Consider the following 21,507-nt stretch of genomic DNA (forward strand, 5'->3'; position numbering starts at 1 on the left):
AAGTCCATCATCCATCATGCATTTACTTAACCCCGTGTTCACAACTATGGAAATTATGTAAGCATATAAGCACCTACAGAAATTCAGTGCTCTGCTGATTTAATTGATTTGCTCTAAAGCTGTCGTGTCTCTTGTGCCTAAAGTGTAGATTTTGGCACTACAAAGTATGAAGTAATCACCCTGAAGAATATATGTCAGTTTAATGCCTACAAACAATTGAATGTATTGAGTAAAAAGGACAAAAAAGTGGGAAAAAAACCCAAAACAAACCAGCGTAATGAATATTGATCTTCATTTAAAATACATTAAATACACTCCTTTTCTTTTAACCAACAAGGATGTGGACATAAAAAGTTATTATCCCTGAGATCTCCAGATTTGACCTTCTTCCCCAAATGATTATAATCCCAGATCAGTCTGGGCTGTCACGAGGCTTTCATTTCTAAATTTAGGGGTAGGGAAAACTCTGTCTGGTGTTTGGTCACAAGTTGTAACTTCAAAGACTGAATATTCATTCAAACAGAGATTCTGAGTGATTACAGGAGATTCTTCACAAGCCAAAGGAATAAGCAGACCTGAGCATGTTTTTGTGTGAAGTTTCAGTTTTCTTTTTGATTTGCCGTCTCTTATTCCCTTCCGTTTTTTTTCTCAGTTCTGCTTCAGGGCAATATTTGTGGGGACGCAAAAAGCCTCAGCCGTTAAGGCCTCCATTGTTCCAGTGCAAAGAGAAGACGCACATTGTTTTTCGCATAAACTTTCAATTGTTCTGTCTGGGGTCAAACGGCGAGGTCCCTTTTGTTTGAACTTCCTTGCAGTGGTGTAGAGCAGACAAAAAAAGAGGTTGTTAGCTTAGCTTCAGAAACCTGATGTGGTTTTCAGTGTTAAAGGCCTTCTGAGAGCTTAGAGGTTCATTCCAGGATACACCACTCACTGCAAAATTAGGTGATTTAGGCATTTAAGAGATAAGATAAGATAAAACTTTATTTATCCCTCGGGTGGGTTCCTCTGGGAAATTCGGTCTCCAAAAGCACAGCACCGACAGAAGTTACAGAGTTACAGAAAATAATATATATATATATATATATATATATATATATATACATATACACACACACACACACACACACACAGACATATACAGATAAAATATACGAAGGGGATAAATAGAATAAATAGAAATAAAAATACAAGTGAATTGCACATTTAAAGTATTGAGTCTATTGCACTGTTGACTATTTACAAAAAGTATTGCACAAGGTATTGTACAGTGAGGTAAAGAGGCACTACAGCTTAGTTGTTCCCCCCTCCTTTGTCCTCCTGTTTCTCCTCCCTCTCCCCTGCAGAGAGGAGTTAAACAGTCTGATGGCGTGTGGGACAAAGGAGTTTTTAAGTCTGTTAGTTCTTGTCTTGGGGAGAAGCAACCTGTCACTGAACAGACTCTTCTGGTTGTTAATGGCCGTGTGCAGAGGATGCCCATCATTGTTCATAATGTCCAGCAGTTTTTTTTAGTGTCCTTTTCTCTGCCACTGTCACCAGAGTGTCCAGCTTCATGCCGACCACAGAGCTAGCCTTCCTGATCAGTTTCTCCAGCCTGGATGAGTGTGAAATGGTGAATGCTTACCGCCACACAGATGCGTGCATGAAAACATAACATGCCCTATTTTCTTACCAGCTGAGATGCTTCATTTAAATATTAAAACCAGCTTCTTGCAAAGAAATATCAAATTTTACCAGTGAAGCTAAATTGGTCAGAAATGTTGTTTATTGCAAGTTTGCCATTGAGACATAGCAGGCCTCACTTTCATACTGTCTTAAGCTACATGGAATCCCCTTAAATACTATTGAAAACCTCACTTACAGTGACCGTGGATGGTTCGCTGTAAGCGGTTTGTTTGGAGAGAAACTGTGGTTGCAAACTTCTAGTAGCAAGCAGAAGTGTGTAAGCCTTAAAAATAAACACCCGGAATAACTACAAGTGGAGGAGCTCGATGACGAGGTCCGAGTCAGGTGGTCAAACTGCCAGAGCCTCCACCCTGTCACAGGTGGCTGCTATAATATGAGGAGAAACGGATTGTTTTTGTCTGTCAACAATGCAAGCCATGTGGATATGTGAAGTGTAGTGCAAGTAGTTCAATGTGAAGGTCAGTCTCGCTTCTCTTCTTATAACTGCAGAGTAAGCAAGTAAGAGAGATGAATGGCCTTAGACAGTAGGTGTGTGACGTCAAAGCTGCTGTGTCTGGGATGGCTGCCAAGTCTGAGCGCCCAGGCTGCCTGTTACGATGCAGTACCTGGGATGCATCGCTGATACATTTGGCGGGAACAAAGTATATTTTTAGCCAGTGGGAGGTTATGTAACAACCCGCCATGTGATTGGTATACACGGAGTGACGAGAAGGAGGCTTCAGAAAGACGGGAATGGAGGGAGACATCGAAAGTGCTCTTCGTCCTTGCTCAGAGAAAAGCAAACCTGACACAAAAGTTGTTTTTCGTTTTTTGTTTTCATGAAGAAATCAGATTATGGGGTGATGCCAGTGCACCATGAGCTCATAATACTGCTTTCCTGAACCACATTAACTGATATAGAACAAATAATAAATGTGAGTTAGATTTCTGTAAGGCATCAACATTCACAACTAAAAATAAGTGAGCTTCAACTTTTCACCTGATGTCCACTTTGTGTCATTTACTTTTTGATGTAGTGGCACAAATGTTTTGTTCAATGTAGCAATTGTTCTGATACCACAGTTAGCACAAACAACTCTTGTTCCTTCTCTAAAAATGAAAGGCTTACTATTCTGTTTCCTGAAGCTTTTTTATGAATGAATACATCTGAAAGATGGCCTTGTTGAAAAGGGCTTGTGTGTTTGCTTCACTGCAACGATCACACAGCTGCTTTCATGTTTAAACAGATAAACTGATGCATTTATGTCATGGCGCACCGATGTTGGCGAGTGTGACTTGCCTCACTCCCGACTGACTGGATTATCATTTGACTTGATAAAAGAATTAATAACTACTTAAAATAGTTGGCTGTGATGGAAAAGATTGAGTGAAAGCTTTCTCATCTCGCCCTAATGACGTCTCCTTCATCCTCAGGCACTCTGGAGCCCCATCTGTCTGCCCTGCTGTGGATGGCTATGCTGGTTTCACTGGCTATTGTCATAGTGCTGCCTCAGCCTCACGGTATCAGGGCACTCATTGCCTCCACCATCCTGCGCCTGATCTTCTCGGTGGGCCTCGAGCCCACATTGCTCCTACTAGGAGGCTTTAATGTAAGTGGGCATGAACCTGACATTTAATTTTCATGCAGTACAGAAACACGGACTCTGTTCAAGCAAGAGTTTGCCTTCAAACAGCCGCTAATACAAATGTCACTCATTAAATCTTAAATCTTGTATATCAGGTCAGGGAGATTCCACACTACGCTGACAATGCAGCACTTGCACTATATATTTAGTAGTCTGAACAATGACTGTTTGAAATTCTTCTTGCACTGCCTTTGAACAAACCTTACCATACTGATTATACATGCTGTGTGTTTTCCATTGTTCTTCAGTTATGTAATAAGGTCATCTTCCTGATGAGCTTCGTTGGAAACAGAGGAACCTTTACACGTGGATACACAGCCATGATTATGGATGTCGAGTTCTTGTACCACCTGCTCTATTTGATTATCTGCAGCTTGGGGGTCTTTGTCCATGTCTTCTTTTACAGTCTACTAGTATGTGAGCTCACACATACTTCATCCTATACACATTTCATATATGAGATTTAACCCAGTTCCAGATGTTCCACACACATCTCTAAACCCTTGTTCTTTCCAGCTCTTTGACCTGGTTTACCGAGAAGAAACCCTGCTGAACGTAATAAAGAGCGTAACCCGCAATGGCCGCTCAATTGTTCTGACAGCTGTGTTGGCGCTTATCCTCGTCTACCTCTTCTCTATTGTGGGATACATCTTCTTCAAGGACGACTTTATTTTGGCTGTGGACCGGATACCCAACAAAACTCTCGGTAAGTTGAAATACAGGCTTCTTGCCATTTCCTTGCTGGAACCAAAATGCATGTCATGCCTTACCCAGATGCCAGAACGCATGGAATGTTTTTCCTCATTCATTCTGAATCACTAAAAAAACCAAAGATGAAAAATATTAAGTGTGGAGGATCTTTGTACATTCACTTGCTCTTAGCATCCAGCTACACTATCACTATTCGTCGCCACAAAAATGCATTGCATAAAAATGAGTGTTTGACTCTCAAATGTGAACCTTGTATAGTTTAGATACTTGCATAATTTCTTCCGTTCCCAACTGAACAGAGCATGGAGCCAGCATGGTGGGAGAGTTCCTCTCTGGTGGAGTTTGTCAGAAAGAAAATGGAGAAAACTGCTCAGCAGAGGCCACGATGGATGGTAGGTTGACAAAGTGAAAGGTAAATGTGAGTGCGTGTACATGGGGTGGAGGCTTGGGTCGAAGGTTTCTTTTTAAGTGTAAATCCATGTTTGTTTGTGAATCTCTTGAATTTTTCCACGAGGCTGGGTGCACGTGTTTGTGTGAAGGGCTTTATGTTCTCACACATTTCTGACTTGCCCAGAAGAGATTCGTCCCACCGAGCTACAAATCTAGGCGACTGGGTGGTCATGGGATTAAAACTGACTGGGCCAACTGGGGGCTTTCAGGGAGCTGGGTCATACACCAGGGGTTTAGACTCTTTAGACTTTGTGGTCTCACAGTACCAAGCCTAAGACTTGATGTAGGGGCCCATAGCTGAAAGGTCAGAGATTAGAGCAGGTCGATGGGTCCACCCAGGGATGGTGCGGGGACTCTCTAACTGCAAACAATGAGTTTTTGCAAACCATCCGACCTTGTTGGGATAAAGCCATCGTTCAAAGGTGAACACGTAGCACCTTTAAATTGATCGGCCAACCATGTCGAATCCTCAAACTGCTGGAGCTTGACCTTGTCTGAGCTTCCCATCCGTCATCACCAGGCGGGCTAATTAGGGTAGTCTGGTGACTAGCCTTTGTGTGGGAAGTTGAAGAATGTCCTCAGTCACATTAAAACCTCCTAATTTATTTTGGTAATATAATTGAATCTTTAAGTAAGGTAGCCACTTATTTTATTGAAACCATATATAAAGGTATTTTTGCTGGATGATAGAAATGCAGAGTAAACTTTAAAGGATCCTACAGTAACACTTCGCTGTGTCTTTGTAGCTTCCCTTGCCATCCAGCCGTCAGCGGTAGTGATTGAGGACAAGGAGCGGACGTGCGATTCCTTGCTCATGTGCATTGTCACAGTACTGAGCCACGGCCTCAGGAGTGGGGGAGGTGTCGGGGACGTCCTACGGAAACCATCCAAAGAGGTATAAAAAACAGGAACCCAACAATGAGGAGAGATCACACCTTTGAGGGTGTGAAGAAGAGTCATAAAATGACCAAATATCGGTTTTCCTGTTTTTACTTTAAAGTCTAGCAACACAGATGAGACGTACTGGCACATCCCCCTACCATGCACAATAAGTCTAACTCGAGTTCAGCTAAATTGAGAAGATAACAGATATTTAAAGGTGTATTTAGTCTTGTAATAAGGAATTTAATATTAAACATTATAAGTAAAAGTAGACATGCTGTCAATTTAATATGTGTTGGATGAGGTAATAAGTGTAGTAGAGGATACGAAGCACTTTGAGTGCTCCAGTAGAGTAGAAAAGCGCTATATAAGAACCAGTCCATTTATCAGGAGTCCAGTATGTCTGAAAGTCTGTGATTGAAAGTTGTCCTTTACAAGGAGGATGTTTTCAAAGCTCCAAACATAGCAAAAACACACAGGATGAAGACAAGTTTGTAACGACCACGCATTAGACCTGCAACTCAACCCACAAGATGGCACAAAGAATTATGAATCATTCACACTTTTATTAACTTCATATAACTTATTGCTCATTTGCATTGATGTCACAACTGTTTTCAGTTGTTCAGAAGCCTGCCAAACACAACCTTACAGCTGGATTGTACCCATGCAAAAGGGCACTGAGTCATACCAATATGTTAACTTAGTTCTTATATATGTATATACACTCCTCTCAAAGGACATAATATTTTTATGCATTCTCTTAGAAGTTTTCAGAATCACAGGTCAGTGCTTGTACTTGTAAGACTGCTTTGAAAACTTGTTCAGCTTCATCTGTGAGTAATGATTTAGTAACATGTGTTTGTTTGTTTTTTCTCTCTGCTCCTCACTGACCTTCTAAACTGAAAAATGCTCTCATTGGCTGACATAACGTGCGAGCTTTCATTGCCTGTCTCAATCCCCCCCCCCAATTTCTTTGGCTTCAACAGGAACCACTTTTTGCAGCAAGGGTTATCTACGACCTGCTCTTCTTCTTCATGGTCATCATTATTGTCCTTAACCTCATCTTTGGTGTCATTATTGACACATTTGCTGACCTGAGAAGTGAGAAGCAGAAGAAAGAGGAAATTCTGAAGACAACATGTTTTATTTGCGGTGAGGAAAGAAGCAAAATAACTTTTTAAAATAGTTAAGACTGTTTAAGTGCTGCTATTTATGCTTTCAATGGCCCCATTTTAATTTGTGCTCAAGGTTACTGTCCTATTCTCATGAAAGTGAGAATTGTTTAATTTGGGAGGTATTTATACGTTTCGCTGGTGTTCTCACAGACTTCAGTGTGAACTGATTAGATTTGGGTTATGAAACATTACATGACCTCACATCAGTCCTGCTCTTGTGTTAGTTTCAAACATATGGTTACCTGGACTCAAAGCACACTTTTTTCACACAAAGTTAAACGCACAGCTTAACATTTTCTTTCATCCAGTGTGTGGATGTGACTGGATATGTAAGGCGCTTTGGGGTCCTTAGGGACTAGTAAAGCGCTATATAAATACGGGCCATTATTTTGGATGTGATATTTTTATTCTGAAGGTTCTGCCCAAACTGTGGGTCTTTGTCTTTGTCCATCATGCTATCTTCAGTTTATAAATAAAGTTACACATCCAATAGTGCTGAAATGATGAAGGCAAGGAAATTTATGTATGTGCATCCCCAATTTAGTATATCAGGAAGGCTTGGACTGAATTTCTTGACATCTAGGACCTCTTTTGAATGAAATAATTAGAAATTAGTGTCAAAGGTGAGGCTTGCCATGACAAACACTGATATCTAATGGAATGAGTCGATGAAGTTGGTGAGAATTCAAATACATTCAAACAAAGGTGGGAAGGGAAACTTGTTTAGTTGGAGGAGGCCTACAACAGCTAGGTGGTAATTCTAGTTTTACTTTTAGAGCCATTCTGCCTACTCGGCAAACGCTGTAATATGTCAGCATTATGGGAATATGACTCATGACCTTTGACACTTCTTTTCCTGTCTTTTTAACCCTCATTTCTATGTACTAGTAGCACTCCATTCTTCAAGTTTAAAAGAAAAAGCGGAAATGCCTTTTTAGTTCCATTCGAGTCGAAGCTACAGTCAATACGCAACACGTTTCGCTACAGACTCGGTAATTTTGCGGGTGTGAACGATGCAAATGGATGATGATGATGAAATTAAGGGAAATCAAACGAGTGCCCTGTTCTCAGCTCTCATATGAGCATGCTCCTGCTATGATGCAACTTCACATCAGGTCTGTTTTCAAATGGGGGCTTTTTTTCTTTCTTCTTTTTTTTCTTCTGGGTAAACAACCAAACGCCTCCTCTTCCCAGAATGAATGGTTAGTCATGGCAGGTGCTGATGTGGAGGAGGAGTGTTTCTTCCTGTTACCATATGGGTCTTGACCATGTTAGACAGTACACATACTCAGACACTGGCCTCATCTGTCACTGCACCGCCACTTTTTTTTCTTCTTTTCTTCTTTTTTTTATGTCAGGAGGGTAATTTCAACTAAATAATCAGTAGTAAGTTGAAATTGTGCTCGCTTGTTTTGTCTGCCCATTCCCTCATACCCCCATTTCCTGTCTTTAAAAAAAAAAAAAAAGATCATCATCTGTCATTATTTAGGTCACAAAAATGATGATGCAGGCTTGCATAAGAAAATTTATTTCCTCACTTTTCCTAAGAAGTAAAGAGGACAGATTATTTGGTGTGTGTGTGTGTGTGTGTGTGTGTGTGTGTGTGTGTGTGTGTGTGTGTGTGTGTGTGTGTGTGTGTGTGTGTGTGTGTGTGTGTGTGTGTGTGTGTGTGTGTGTGAGAAATTATGTCATTTATTTATGTATTTATTTATTTATTTATTTTTAGGTTTGGAAAGAGATAAGTTTGACAACAAGACGGTCACCTTTGAAGAGCACATCAAAGTTGAGCACAACATGTGGCACTACTTGTTCTTCATTGTCCTGGTGAAGGTCAAGGACTCAACAGAGTACACTGGCCCAGAGAGCTATGTGGCTGAAATGATCCGGGTAAGGATGTTGTCACTGACATGCACTAGTTTAATGAGGGTCTTATTGGAGTAAATACTAGTGTAGCTGCAAGTCTTCCGAGTCTTGATTTCAGTTGCGTTAAAAAAAGCCCCAAAGAAGATGTTGAAAGACCTTTATTTTAATTAGGTACGTTGTGGATATTTTCTTTCTTTGCTTTAGACGTTAATTTAATTATTGCTAAAGCTACTAAGGTAAGGTAGTATGCGAGTCCCAGTTCCTAATAATATGAATTTACTTAAATTTGTTTTTCAACAGTGTATATTTCCATCTATTTGCTTTCTACTTTGTTGGGGTTGATACTAATTAAGAACTGAGCTACTAGGTACTTATATTACAGACTGATACATCTACCTGATCGTCAATCTTTTTTTCTTTTTTTTTTATATCCTTCAAATTCACAGACACTCCGGAAATTCTGTAATCGACTTGTTTTTCACTTTCTTCTAGCTGCCTTCCTCTCAAAATAGAGCTCTCGCTCATCTTCTTCAGTGCTACAGGTGTGCCTCAAAGCCTACATTAGCAAAACGTACGGTGCAACACTGTATCTGCTACCGCTGTGGTCTTAACTGAGGTTAACCTTCACTCGTGAAGAACACTGTAGGCGCTTCGACTAGGCGTAAAGGTTTATATGGGTTCGGACAGAAGTGATTACTGCAGTCTTTTTCGCTTCCTGCACTGTGACAGGCAGTAATATTTATTTTTTTTCACCTCGTGTGCTCTAGTGTACCAGCTCTGCTTTTATGTAATCCCTACCTCTGTGACCTTGAATCCTTCCAAAGCATTATCACATCAGTCCATTTTATGAATGGACAATTAACATTCAGGCACAGTCTGCCATTGGCATAAAAGGTTTTAATCCTCCGAAGGAGGCATGCATTGTTTTAATCATTAAACACACATGCATGCACCCTTTACATCACCACATGACAGCCACTTTGGCATGCAAACACACTGAAACCTTGGGTTATTTATTTTACTTTTTTCTATCCTGACATAATGCATATTTCTATGTGTTGTATAGAAAGTACGTCATCACTGTTATTAGTTCCAACAAAGGCTTTGCTATCATAAAATACTATAAGATAGCAAATGCCAAGTGCTCGTGTTTATGCCAATCAGATAAATGTACAGCCAGCGGAGAAAGTGATTCAAGTGGATATCTGTAGAATTGTGCCTTTCAGAAAAATAAAAGGGTCTGAAAAGTGATTGTTTTGATTGCTGCATCATACCTGTAGTCTGTGAGCAATTAGAAAGCATTTTAACTGCCACAGGAAAGCCCCTGTTTCTGAAGTGGTTGCTCCCCTGACGCACTTGTGCTGCTGTCAGTTTTTGACCCAGTTTCTCATTCGATGCCATTTAGCCCACTTTCCTGCTTTTTGCCTTGATCTGCTACCCTTAGTCTTGTGAGGAACCACCTGATTTGGGATTAACTCCCTGTCCTCTCGCTCATTAGCGGTGTACTCCCACTGAGCCAAAATACGTTTGTCAAGGGTTCATTCCGACTGGGTTAAGGGTCTTAGCCAAACAGAAGAAGTTGCACATTGTTTGAAAGATGCTGGCGTGCCCAGTCATCCTTAACATCAACTCTCAGCAAGTGTCCTTGTGTCTCGTTACAAAGAGTATATCATTCATAGAGCGTCTGTCATAAAACGCATTCAGTAAATCATTCACAGAGGTTAAATTGAGTCACGTTGTGTGCAAGGATATCGTTTTATCAGCTTTTAAAATGGGATGAGGTTTATTGGAGTTTTTTGGTTTTATTTTTTGGTTGGGTGGCAGACGGAAAACCATACAACTTATTTAACTTATTTTTTAGATATTAAAAAAATCCTGCATGAAAAAATGTAAGTAAACATGTAATGTTATCTACATTAAATAAAACTTCACAATAATATTCATATTTTTTAAACCATAATAATGTAGAGTGCAGTAGTGCCAATAAATTATCGTACAGTCATACATACATCTATTTTTTTATACAACATACAGCTAATTTCAACTGTGCTGGTTTCTGATTTTTCTCCAATTTTTGGATACTTGCTGTGTTAAACTTTATTTGAATGCACAAAAGTTGCATGACGATAATAATAATAATAATAATAATGAATATAATTTCTGCCAACAGTAATAGGAGTTATTAATGAATTATTTTGTTATAGCTTTTTCAGTTGTTAGCTCTTGTTTTTTCTTTTCTTTTATTACAGACATATTCCACTGTATTTACCAGTGATTTGATTAGCAGATGGTATATTTTCAGGCTCTTGTGTTTCAATCTGAGCTGCCTCTCTCCCACTGTGTTTCGATTTTTTTGATGCTGCACTAACGTGGAAGAAGCAGCGGGACATAAGGGGGTGTAGAAGTCAGACTACTCTGACAATGACTGGGACTGACGTCAATGGTGGAGGGCTCTGGGTGAAATGTCATATCTAAGGTGTTAAAAAGAAAACAGTAAAAAAAGACGATGCTCAGTTTGCACCCATTGTCCTACTTCTAATTATGTCCGACGCTTAAAAAAAAAATGACACCCATGCTCTATTTGCTCTATTTCCAATCATCCGCTGCCGTAAACGTTCAAGACTGTGATAATTCTGGGAGGGGGGAGAAGGGGGGGCCTTTATTTGCATATTTGTAAAGTGAGTGGGTCGTCAGCTCATCAGGTGGCTTGTGGCATGACTGTGACGTTTTGTGTTGCTATTTTAACCACACAGCATCCTGTTTCTCTGTCATGGCCCGTGCGGTTTTAATAATGAAAAATGTACTTCCGTCATTTCCATTGAACCAGCACGTTGTAGACTCTTAAGTCATGCCTGCACTTCTCAGTTTACTGGAAGTGCTTTCATATGTAAACACTGGGGATGGAAAGAAGGCTAGGCCGTTAAGTGATAAAGTCGTCAAACAAACACACGTGTGGCTGCAACCTGCGGGCTACATCCAAATGGGGGAAATGACCTCTGTCGTGTTTAGGTGATTTTTTTGTTTTGTTTTGCTTTTGTTTTTTTTAAGCAGAGCCGAGTCTGGGAACAGGAAGGTGTTTTCAAATTATTATATCTGTGACAGTCAGCGAGAGATGACAATCTTTCTTAGAGAAACTGGAGCGTTCCAATAATCAAAATGGCACATTTGTATCTTTTTATTTAATTTAATTTCTTACACGTACCAAATATTGCAGTAGCTGTCCTCAGATATAGAAGTGCGTGTTAGAGTGGGAGGAGGCAGGTAAACTAGTAAACACAGCCTCTGTCTCTTTGCATTCAGGAAGTGGAACTTGCTCACAGCCGTCCTCTCCTCCTTTCAGAATGACTGTTTGCTGCTCATTATTTTAGTGTTGTGTGATTCCCCCTCGGGCTACCGTCTGACCCAGGGCTGGTTTGCGGTATGCACGGCCACCTCACTTGCGTCGATGTCTCCAAATCGACCACTGAAACGCGGGGACTTTTTCAGCCCAGTTCTTTGGCACTGCACGATTTCTGGACAGTGCCTGCAGTGCCGCACACTTGCATTTCATTCATGCAGCATTAGGGCAGATCGTTGTGCTGATTTAAGGAACATGACATGCCTTTCTGTATGCTGCTTCATCTAAATAACATTATTAACATTTTATTTTTTTTATATATTAGTATTGCTATCTATCTATCTATATATCTATCTATATATCTATATATCTATATATATATCTATATATCTATATATATATATCTATATATATATCTATATATATACCTATATATATATCTCAGAGAGCATTTTGAAGTAGTGATGAGAACATTCGAGATCTCGGTGTTTATCTGTGTATATGATGCAAAGAATGTGGAGTCATATGAGAAAATTTCTGTACGCCTGCCAGTGTGATCGTCTGTTCTTTAAGATTAGGCGTGATAGAAACAGATCAAACAAGTGAGCTGCCTCGTGTGAGTGATTTCAAGAATGCCTGCGTATCCCATGTGATTCTAATATGGAAAGTCCCATTCTAATTAGTTTGATTCCACTTTTAGAGTCAGCTTTAAATCACTGCACACAAGCCAGACACTAAAACTGGGCATTAGATGGGGGGGGGGGAGTACAAATTTCATATGGCCTTTTGCCATTTAAGCTTGTTCTGGTGAGTTAAAATTAGAATGAGAAGTGAAAAACTTCCTAGAAAATTGCAAAGGTTCCAGCACCCTGAAGGCAGTCACGGGGAACGTGATAAATACATTTCATTGTGTCTTCATACCTCTCCTAACAAATCAAATTTCTGTTTACCAGGAGCACAACTTGGACTGGTTTCCACGAATGCGGGCCATGTCTTTGGTCAGCAGTGACGCAGATGGGGAGCAAAATGAGATCAGAAATCTGCAGGAGAAACTGGAGTCCACAATGAAACTGGTGTCCAACCTCTCAGGCCAGCTGACCGAGCTCAAGGAACAGGTCGGTTTGAGCTAAAGTTGATCAAAAGACCGAGAATCTGATTTTGATGTCTGACACTTTGTCAGGGGGAGAAAACATGAAGCATTAGAGGGGTTTTTTTCTTTTTCTTTTTGTAAAGAGCAAAGCTGACGTTTTTTCAGTTTTGTTTGTTTGTTTGCTCCTCATTGCCCTTTAGATGCAAAGCTTTCTAAATGCAAAAGGTGGTGAGTCATAGTTCACAGCACCGCTCATGAGATTCTCAATCTGATTTTATTTTCATCACTGAGTTATAAGCACATTTTTGTTTCTCTGGATTATAGACCCGTTAGCTAAGCTTTTTTCTTTGTATCTGTCTTATTTCGGTGCGTTATTAAACCAAACTTCAGTTCAGTTTGGTTATTCTGTAAAAGATTTTACTTTTTGCATTCAGCAGACACACTAGAAGTTGTGTAAGGATACAGTTCTGCTGGTATTGCATATCCAGGAAAACAAGACGATTGTTGCACAATCTGCTGTTTCTAGTAAACAGAATTGTAAAAAGCCTTTTACCCTCGAAATGAGAACTATTTGTGAGGAAGTGAATGTTTCAGAGACATTTTGACCCAGACAGTGGGGGAAATGATTATTGTGCCTCCAAGAGTGATGACGGGCACAGGAACATCTGTCACATCGCGCTGCAACGCACAAATGCTCGCACAGCCTGCTTTGATTTCTTTTCCTTCGCTTGATGAATTTAAACTCTTTACTTTCTCAGGAACAAACCAACGTTTATTCACCGGAGAGTGAAAATTATGCCATGAGCGCTCTCCATGTTGAGTCACTCAAAAGATTGCCATAATTAGCAAATTATAGCGCAAAAAGGACAGCATGCTATTGCTGTCTGACTTTAAATGATATTTTTGTCTAACACGTCCCTCTGCGCAGAATTATTTCTGCTGGAACACTCATTACAGGACCACTTTGTCTTCTCACTTTTAATATTGTTGTGTTTCACTGCCGAGGTGCAAATCACCACTTTATGTCAATTAAAGTAAATTCTTAGCAGAAAACCCTCTCTTGTTCCTGCTCGTATAAAGGTTAGCACCTGCGTTTTGACTCATGCGCTTCTCTTGATCTCTGAAATTTCTCTTGACTGAGTTTCAGGATTAGTAGTTTGTATTCGGCTGCTTTCGTCAGAAGACACAGCAAAGTGGATGACAAGGCTGGCAGGATTTCAGAAGAATGTGTTTCAGTTGAGCTGCATGCAGAGTTTGCTGCTGCATCTTGTCAGTTTCTATAAGGTGCTACGAAAGACTGAATCGATTAAGACTGCAGAGCAGAGAAGGTGGAATAATTTTTTCTTTTTTCTTCTTTTAACAAAACGAGCCCTCTCTGTTCCCCTCAGATGACAGAGCAGAGGAAGCAGAAGCAGCGGATCGGCCTTTTGGGACACCCTCAGCACATGAACGTCAACCCTCAGCAGCCTGCGTGAGGTCGACCGGCACACAGCCCTGAAGGAGCTCCGCGTCGGCTTTGCGCCCAGGTGGAGCGCGCACTCCTCACGCCGAGGTTGCACATAATGTATACTGCACTGAGTGTAACTTATAACGGTAGGGAAACACTGTAACATAGGTAGTCATAAGGCGATGTGTAGCTCTACCCACCACGCATGTGTTACTCTAGAACGTGACACTCACCCACCTCATTCTGTTCAGGCCTGTCAGAACTGGTGCCAAATGTTTCCTAGGTAGAAATCATTTGGATTTCTGACCACAAGGCCTTCACTGGTTGAACTTGAAATGGGGGGAAAAAGCTGACTGGACAAGAGGGAATAGTCCCATTTGTTGTTCTTTTTTTTATGTTATTGTTCTCTATTTATATTTCTAGAATAATGAGCAGTATTACACGTCTTATTTTTGTATGTTGTGCAATATATTAACTTAAATATGCAACCTCATTGGTGTGTGGGTTGAAATTCCATCATTTTTGTCTTATTTAAAAGCACAGCCCGATGTTTTGTCTCTGGATAAAATAGAGAGCTGTTGGTTGCCTGTACTTACACACAGATAGGGATAATACTTAATAAGCTGGCCTTCTCAGTTTTACTTTCTTCTTTTATTTCTTGAAAATGTGCGTACTTGTTGAGGGGCAACGGCACTCAGTATAGATAGCATATTGTTTGAGAGCAATATATACGGATAGTTTACTTTCACCTGTGTAAAGCCAACAGTGTCATATCTCAGCGCTAACTAATTTTATGATATATTTGCTTTCTTATTTAACTGGGTCGTAAAGGACATTTAGTGCCACTCATGCTAATATTTGCTCAGGAGTTGTGTCATTTTTACAATAATAAATTTGTCCAGTTTTTGCAGCAGACTTCTTCCATTTGTGCCCGTTTTTGGTCCTCGAGTTAAGTCTGAGACATGTTTGCTGCTTGTGCTGAGTCACTTTTATTTCCACCAAAACTCATTAGTTGCTACTGTTAGACTTCTCTCATTTTTGGACTACCTATGTGTATATACAATTTGTTGCTTACCTTCGCTTTTGTATAGAAAAATGACAAGAGGGGGGAAAAAACGGTTACTTATGAATATTATAATTACTTAAAAAAATTTAGGCGCTATCAATTTGTATACTGGAGTAGAATTATTTATTAAAATTGATGTAATTATCCTTTACTCCCTTTGCTGTGTTTGTTATTGATGTGCTTTTACAGGATTTATAATGTGTTTTTGTTTACAAATGCACACATTTGTACATTACCACATGACTCATTTCTTTTAATACTGCCTTTGTATCTTTATTTCAGTAACTGCAGACTTATAAAGCAGAAAAATGTATGAATTTGTCTTCATCTGATCACACAAATGGATACTGAAATACAAATGCCGCTCACTGGCAATAAGCAAAATGTTCTATATGGGTTCACACGGAAAGTTTGGTTTAAAAATTAAACTGGGCCACGTCCCGAATTATTCTTCTGGCTTTCAGAGAATCTGTATATGCTGACTGGAAACGAGGAACATCTGAGTAGAATATATCCTCATTGATCAGGGACTTTCCTGATTCTCTGACAGCCAAGTATATGTTCACCAAGCTCTACTTAATGTGTAACTGTCCAGGTTCAATCAGTTGGTGTCCTGATATTTAGATTTTTTTTTAATTCATTTTTTAATGAAATGTCTGCATACAAGAGCCATTCATTTTTCAGTCATTTCCAGAAAAATGTAAACAATTTTCTACAAAATTATCCCTCCAAAACCCTTAAACGAGTCCCTCGGTGCAAAATCAGCATTCTTGCTTGAGTGTTTTTCAGCAGATAAACTGTGGTCAGAGAAGCTCATGCTTCATAATGCCGATTCTTGCATAAAGAAGGTGGTAGTAGGTGCAGACTTTCTCCATCTGTAAATGCAAACTTTAAGGGTGCAGCGTGGTTACAATGATTATTAAACAACTTATATTGACTTATATCAACTAATATTTTAGGGCACGGAGAACGAGTGCAAATTTTCTACACTAATGGGAGTAGGCTATATGCACACAGTTCGGGGTAATCAGATACTGTTAATATTATTTTAAAACCACACAGTTTGGCACCTAATTGTGTGAAATGATAAGAAATGCAGACAGTTGCATCTCCACAGAACAGTGAAAACGGAAAGATGAGTTGAAAACAGTAGTTGGCACCCCCTCCCCCCCTTATCGGAATTAAGTGCAAAATCTTATCTGCAACCCCTTCCCGTTCCCTCCTCTCCGTTGTTTTGAAGCTGTTTCTATATTTAGTCTGTCTGCTTCGGGACGTCGGCGGGTGGAACCGACCGACCAGTCGGGCATTCTCGGTCGTCTGCTGGACTGACGTCACCGACAGGGATCCGCTCTTCGGCTCTCTCCCGGCCATGAGGAGCTCAACGTGACAGCGCGCTGGGTACAAGCAGGTCTAATAAGTACCAGCACGGTGTGGGTATGTAGAAAGAAAACGCTCCACCACAGGGACTCTGTCATCCTGCCGCAGGTGCACGTGCACGTGCCGCACACCAGACCCGTACAGAATGAAATTACACGGGTGTCCACGCCACATTGAGCGCGTGACACTTGGCAGGCTCTGAAAATGCGGAGAGTTAAAATGAGTGGCCCGCTGGCCGCACTGAAACGTTGAGACCCCATAGATAATTATCGCGTGACTCATCGTGTCGCAACTGTTTGTCTCGCCCGCATTGAGCCCAGTGTAAGTATGTTAGCGTGAGAAAATAAAGCGTCTAAAATGAGCAAAATCTTGGAAGAGTTTTTGTAAACAAGTGTTGCAACTTAATGATAAAAGCTTCTTCTGCGTTATAATTTCTACATGTTAACTAGTTTCGCTTAATTTTACCACACTTTTTGTTTCATCTCAAAATGTAGGCCTTTTGCTAATACCCAATAATAAAAAATAAAAAAGTTGTATTTCAGCGTCGAGGCTATAGTATTTTATGCTAGTGTTTCTATAGTGCAGCTTACTATGAAGCTTACTATGCCAGTTAACATGGGGAAAACGGCTCCACACTTCCTAACTGTCCAGGGGAAATCTGTTGCTCTACTTTCTGCCTCCATAAACACGCTCTGCTCTGCAAACACGACTCAACCCCCGAGATCCGAAGCGTGGTGGTACACGGGACTCGGCCCCGGTGGAGGAGTACTACACAAATGGGTTTGCTCCAGCAGCAGAGAGAGGGGGCGGAGCGAGCGGGGAGGTGAGGAGTTGAAAGCACCGTCCAACACGTGAGGCTCATGTGACGGAGCGGAGTCTGTGTCTGTAGCTGAGAGACGTGCCTGCAGTCACAGGGTTTATTTAACACGTAGTCAGAAATCCACCCAGCTCTCACACATTGCGCCGGGCGTGGAGCCTCCCTAGACATACTACTGAGTCCCGGACCTAAGGGCGACAAAACTCCAGCTGCGCTCGACTGCAGCTCACAACAGGAAAACACACTCACACTGGATAAGAGGAAATAATTTTTTCTCATTTATTTCTTTTATCTTGGAAAGTTTTTTTTTTTCATTTTGAATTGCGGCTGCTGGGACAAATTTTGGAGTTTTTAAAAAAAAAAAAAAAAAAAAAAGCATTTTCTTCAGGTTTTACATTTAATCGACATGGAGAGGATTACCAGCGCGCAACCACCTCCTTGTATGCCAAAACACCCCTCTCTGGATATAGCTGACATGCAAGGGTAAACGAAGCAATTTCTATTACATAAAAAAATGTCATTCTGCACTTTATACTGAAGCTCTGTGAAATCAACTAATTTAATCTTCTCTCCAAAGAGTGGATTTTCCAATTTATGTGTATAAACCCAGGAGGGGCATGAAGCGAGATAATGAGAGCAAGGTAAGTTCTAGTTTTTACAAGTGTAATATATTTAAACAGTTAAATCTGAGCAGAATTTCACTGACCACCTTTCACAACCCTCTCCAGGAGACCTACAAGTTGCCCCACCGACTTATCGAGAAGAAGAGACGCGACAGAATAAACGAATGCATTGCCCAACTGAAAGATTTATTGCCAGAACATCTTAAGCTTACAGTGAGTATTATTTCAGCATATGGCAGGTTTGCTAACAGCCAGAGAATCTGAGACGCCACATGGTTCTGCTGAGCAGTTTGTTTGCGCCATATTTTCAGTTCAGCTTTGAAGCCTTAAAAAATATATATTTATATACATATATCTATATTTATTTTTTATTAAGAGAAGAACCGAATAATAATAATTTTTAAAAAGTTTTATTTTTTAAATTTTAATTGCAATCGTACTTAAAAAAAATTCATTTAATTGCTGTTATTTTAAAATTTGTTACTAGAAGTTTTTGTACGTGTGTACATGGACTGCATGACTTCCCGGGTGTTCCAGACTTGTTCTCTGTTCAGCTGCAGAATGTGTTACATAAGAAAGATCAACATGCTTATTGAAGGTCTTCCTGTTTTAGACGCTGGGTCATTTGGAGAAAGCTGTGGTGCTGGAACTCACTCTCAAGCATGTGAAAGCCCTGAGTTCTCTCCTGGAGCAGCAGCAGCAGAAAATTATCGCTCTACAGAAGGACCTGCAGCTTGGTAAGTTTGAGTTTTCATTTTTATTTTTCTTATTTGTTTAGGCTGTGAAGTGGAAATGGTACAGAGGCATCACTGGGGCTGGCACTGTGTGGTCTGTTGTGTTTTATTGAGGTAAAACTTGCTGTAAAGAGGATTTAAACTTTTTTTTTTTTTTAATCACCTAGGTGATCATGGAGTTGACAGCGCTGAGAGCAGTGAGGAGATGTTCCGCTCTGGCTTTCACTTATGCGCCAAAGAGGTTCTGCACTATATGGCCACCCAAGAAAGCAGCAGGGACTTGACTCCTTCGCACGTAATCACTCACATCCAAAAGGTAGCAGCGGAAGTCCTGCAGCATCAAAGCAGCCTTCGGCCGGATGAGGATGTGGGCTCTTCTGAAAAAGTGAAGAAATCCGCCGGACAGCCACAGAGGGCCTCTGAAGGCCCTGCTAAGAACTGCGTCCCAGTCATTCAAAGGACTTATCCCCACGGGACAGGGGAGCTGAGCGGTAGTGACACAGACACTGACAGTGGCTATGGGGGAGAACATGACAAGCGGGACCCCAAAGCCCAGTGGTCAGAAAGCCACTCGATGGAGGGGGAGCTCAACCATTCGGGATCTGAGCGCATGGCCAGTGCCATCAAGCAGGAGGATGATGAGCCTCGGGCCAAGAAGCTGAGATCGGACTCCCCGGAAGATGAAATTCTCTCCAGTCACACGACAGGAGTTCCTGGTAGTTACCTGAGCTTCTCCCCTAACCAGAACCCGTTTTGCCTTCCCTTCTACCTCATCCCCCCCGCAGCAGCCGCAGCAGCAGCGTATCTGCCCATGCTGGAGAAATGCTGGTACCCTGGGGGCTTGCCTGTCATGTACCCAGGTATGAGCGGTTCTGCAGCAGGCCTACCCCCAGAGGCACTTCCCTCGTCTCTGATGATGTCCATGTCCCCGAGGGCAGGATCTCCAGTACACCACCAGAGTCGCATGGACTCCCCCACGTTTCACAAAGCTTTAAAGCAGGTCGCTCCCTTGAATCTGGAAACCAAAGACTGAGCAGATGTGTCACAAATCGTGTCTTCTGAATGTCGAATGGGATAAACGAACACGAAAGCACTGGTATCCCATTAAACAGCAGCTGTAGTTTGACCCATTGTGTCCCACCTCCATCTATCATGAGCTCCTGAAGTGAAATGAGACTTTCTGTGGGGATTCTGGCATGGCCACGAGAAGGCTCATGTTAGACCTTTTGCATGGCTCTGAAATACTGTGAGTTTTAATACGGTCAGTTTAGAGTGCACGAGGGAGCGCGCAAGTGTTTTTCTGCAATACCTGTCATCTCAGCACTTATTGTTGAATGTCAAAGGTTAACCTAGAATGTAAGGTGTAGACTAACCCTTCCACACACAAACACACACCCCATTTAAAAACATTTTGGAGCTATTTTCTTTGCGCGCGCACACAAACACACACGCCAGTCTGTAATGAATGTAAAGATTGAACAAAAGCTCCGTCGTAGATGCTGCTTGAATGACTTTTAAGGATGATCTACTTTCAGTGTTTGTTGCTCCTGTAAATGCAACAAACTATTGTTTTAGACCTACCACAAAAAACAAAACAAAAAAAAAAAATTGCCCCTTTAACTCCTTCAGTTATGGCAAAGCTAAATGAACGCAGAGTTTAGAGTTCAAAGAATTCAGGGCGTTGTCGCCGTACGAGGTGTGTCACTCATGTCTGTCGATGAATGATGTGGCCATACACGCTTTTATGATTTCATTTGTTGCTCATGACTGTTTCTGCATTTTTTTAGGTGGAGTTCCTGTGAAGCAGTGTCTTGTAATTATTTCTTTTGCTTATACTACTCGTACATCTCTATTTTTGATACGTGACCCACTGAGTGTATTTTGTAGGGAAAGGCTGAGGGAGCGATTGGCTGTACGTTGCGACATCGTGTACAGTATACATATGGCGTCAGCCTGATTTGCATATTGCCCACTGCTTTCCAGTCGAGTCCAGGCCTGTTTTTAGCTCACGCTGTTGCCTTTACTCGTTTTAACACAGACACAAACAGTGGCAGGTGATTCAAACATATTTGCTTTAAATGTGTCTGTGGCAAAGAGAGTGAATGTAAAGTAAAACAAATATAATAGTTTTGTATAGAAAGAGGTACTTGGGATTTTTATTTTGAAATGTAATGCAAAGGATGTACATATTTTGTATATAAAGTATTATTGATATATATTAAAGTATTAATAAAGCTTTTTCCCCTCCCTGTGGAATTTGTGTTGGACTGCCTGTTGGCTTAAACGTGTTGTAGCCAGCCACCCTGACAGTTTCTCATAACAAGGCATACTTACATAACACTTACATAACCCATAAAGCAGCACAGTCTCTGTAAATCAATAGCGTGTCTTAGACTACTGTAAAGGTTGTGAACATTTTCAATTTCGAAGGATATCTACAGAAATGTGCAAAGGAATTGTTCATATTTATTTAACCGTCGGCTATTACAGATGAGTAACAGTGGAAAGGAAGAACTTGCCATTATAACCCACTAGTATGACGATCCATAGTGTGAGTCTGAAACCTGGAGATACTGTTCCTAAAAAAGAATAAAGTGGGCATGAACTTCGTGTTCACCGAATTA

At 40.9% G+C, this 21,507-nt stretch overlaps 2 protein-coding genes across 8 annotated transcripts in view; both read left to right on the forward strand.

Annotated features, from left to right (window-relative positions):
* itpr1b (inositol 1,4,5-trisphosphate receptor, type 1b) overlaps positions 1 to 15,483 on the forward strand; it is an 80,270-nt gene extending 64,787 nt beyond the window's left edge. For all 7 annotated transcript variants that reach the window (XM_076883749.1, XM_076883752.1, XM_076883751.1 and 4 more), the window contains 9 exons: positions 3,097 to 3,272; positions 3,557 to 3,721; positions 3,825 to 4,014; positions 4,319 to 4,411; positions 5,216 to 5,364; positions 6,341 to 6,506; positions 8,256 to 8,416; positions 12,683 to 12,844; positions 14,208 to 15,483. In XM_076883749.1, the coding sequence (XP_076739864.1) occupies positions 3,097 to 3,272; positions 3,557 to 3,721; positions 3,825 to 4,014; positions 4,319 to 4,411; positions 5,216 to 5,364; positions 6,341 to 6,506; positions 8,256 to 8,416; positions 12,683 to 12,844; positions 14,208 to 14,294 (1,349 nt within the window). In that variant the 3' untranslated portion in view covers positions 14,295 to 15,483. The remainder of the gene's footprint in view (positions 1 to 3,096; positions 3,273 to 3,556; positions 3,722 to 3,824; positions 4,015 to 4,318; positions 4,412 to 5,215; positions 5,365 to 6,340; positions 6,507 to 8,255; positions 8,417 to 12,682; positions 12,845 to 14,207) is intronic.
* A 2,070-nt stretch (positions 15,484 to 17,553) lies between these two features.
* bhlhe40 (basic helix-loop-helix family, member e40) lies at positions 17,554 to 21,139 on the forward strand. Its single transcript, XM_004567384.5, has 5 exons — positions 17,554 to 18,009; positions 18,104 to 18,167; positions 18,255 to 18,362; positions 18,763 to 18,886; positions 19,051 to 21,139. Exons 1-5 carry the CDS (start codon positions 17,933 to 17,935, stop codon positions 19,914 to 19,916), a joined length of 1,239 nt encoding a protein of 412 aa, XP_004567441.2. The 5' UTR covers positions 17,554 to 17,932; the 3' UTR covers positions 19,917 to 21,139.
* Positions 21,140 to 21,507: the final 368 nt, after the last annotated feature.

This window comes from Maylandia zebra, linkage group LG5, assembly GCF_041146795.1.
Source record: "Maylandia zebra isolate NMK-2024a linkage group LG5, Mzebra_GT3a, whole genome shotgun sequence".
Taxonomy (NCBI): Eukaryota; Metazoa; Chordata; class Actinopteri; order Cichliformes; family Cichlidae; genus Maylandia; species Maylandia zebra.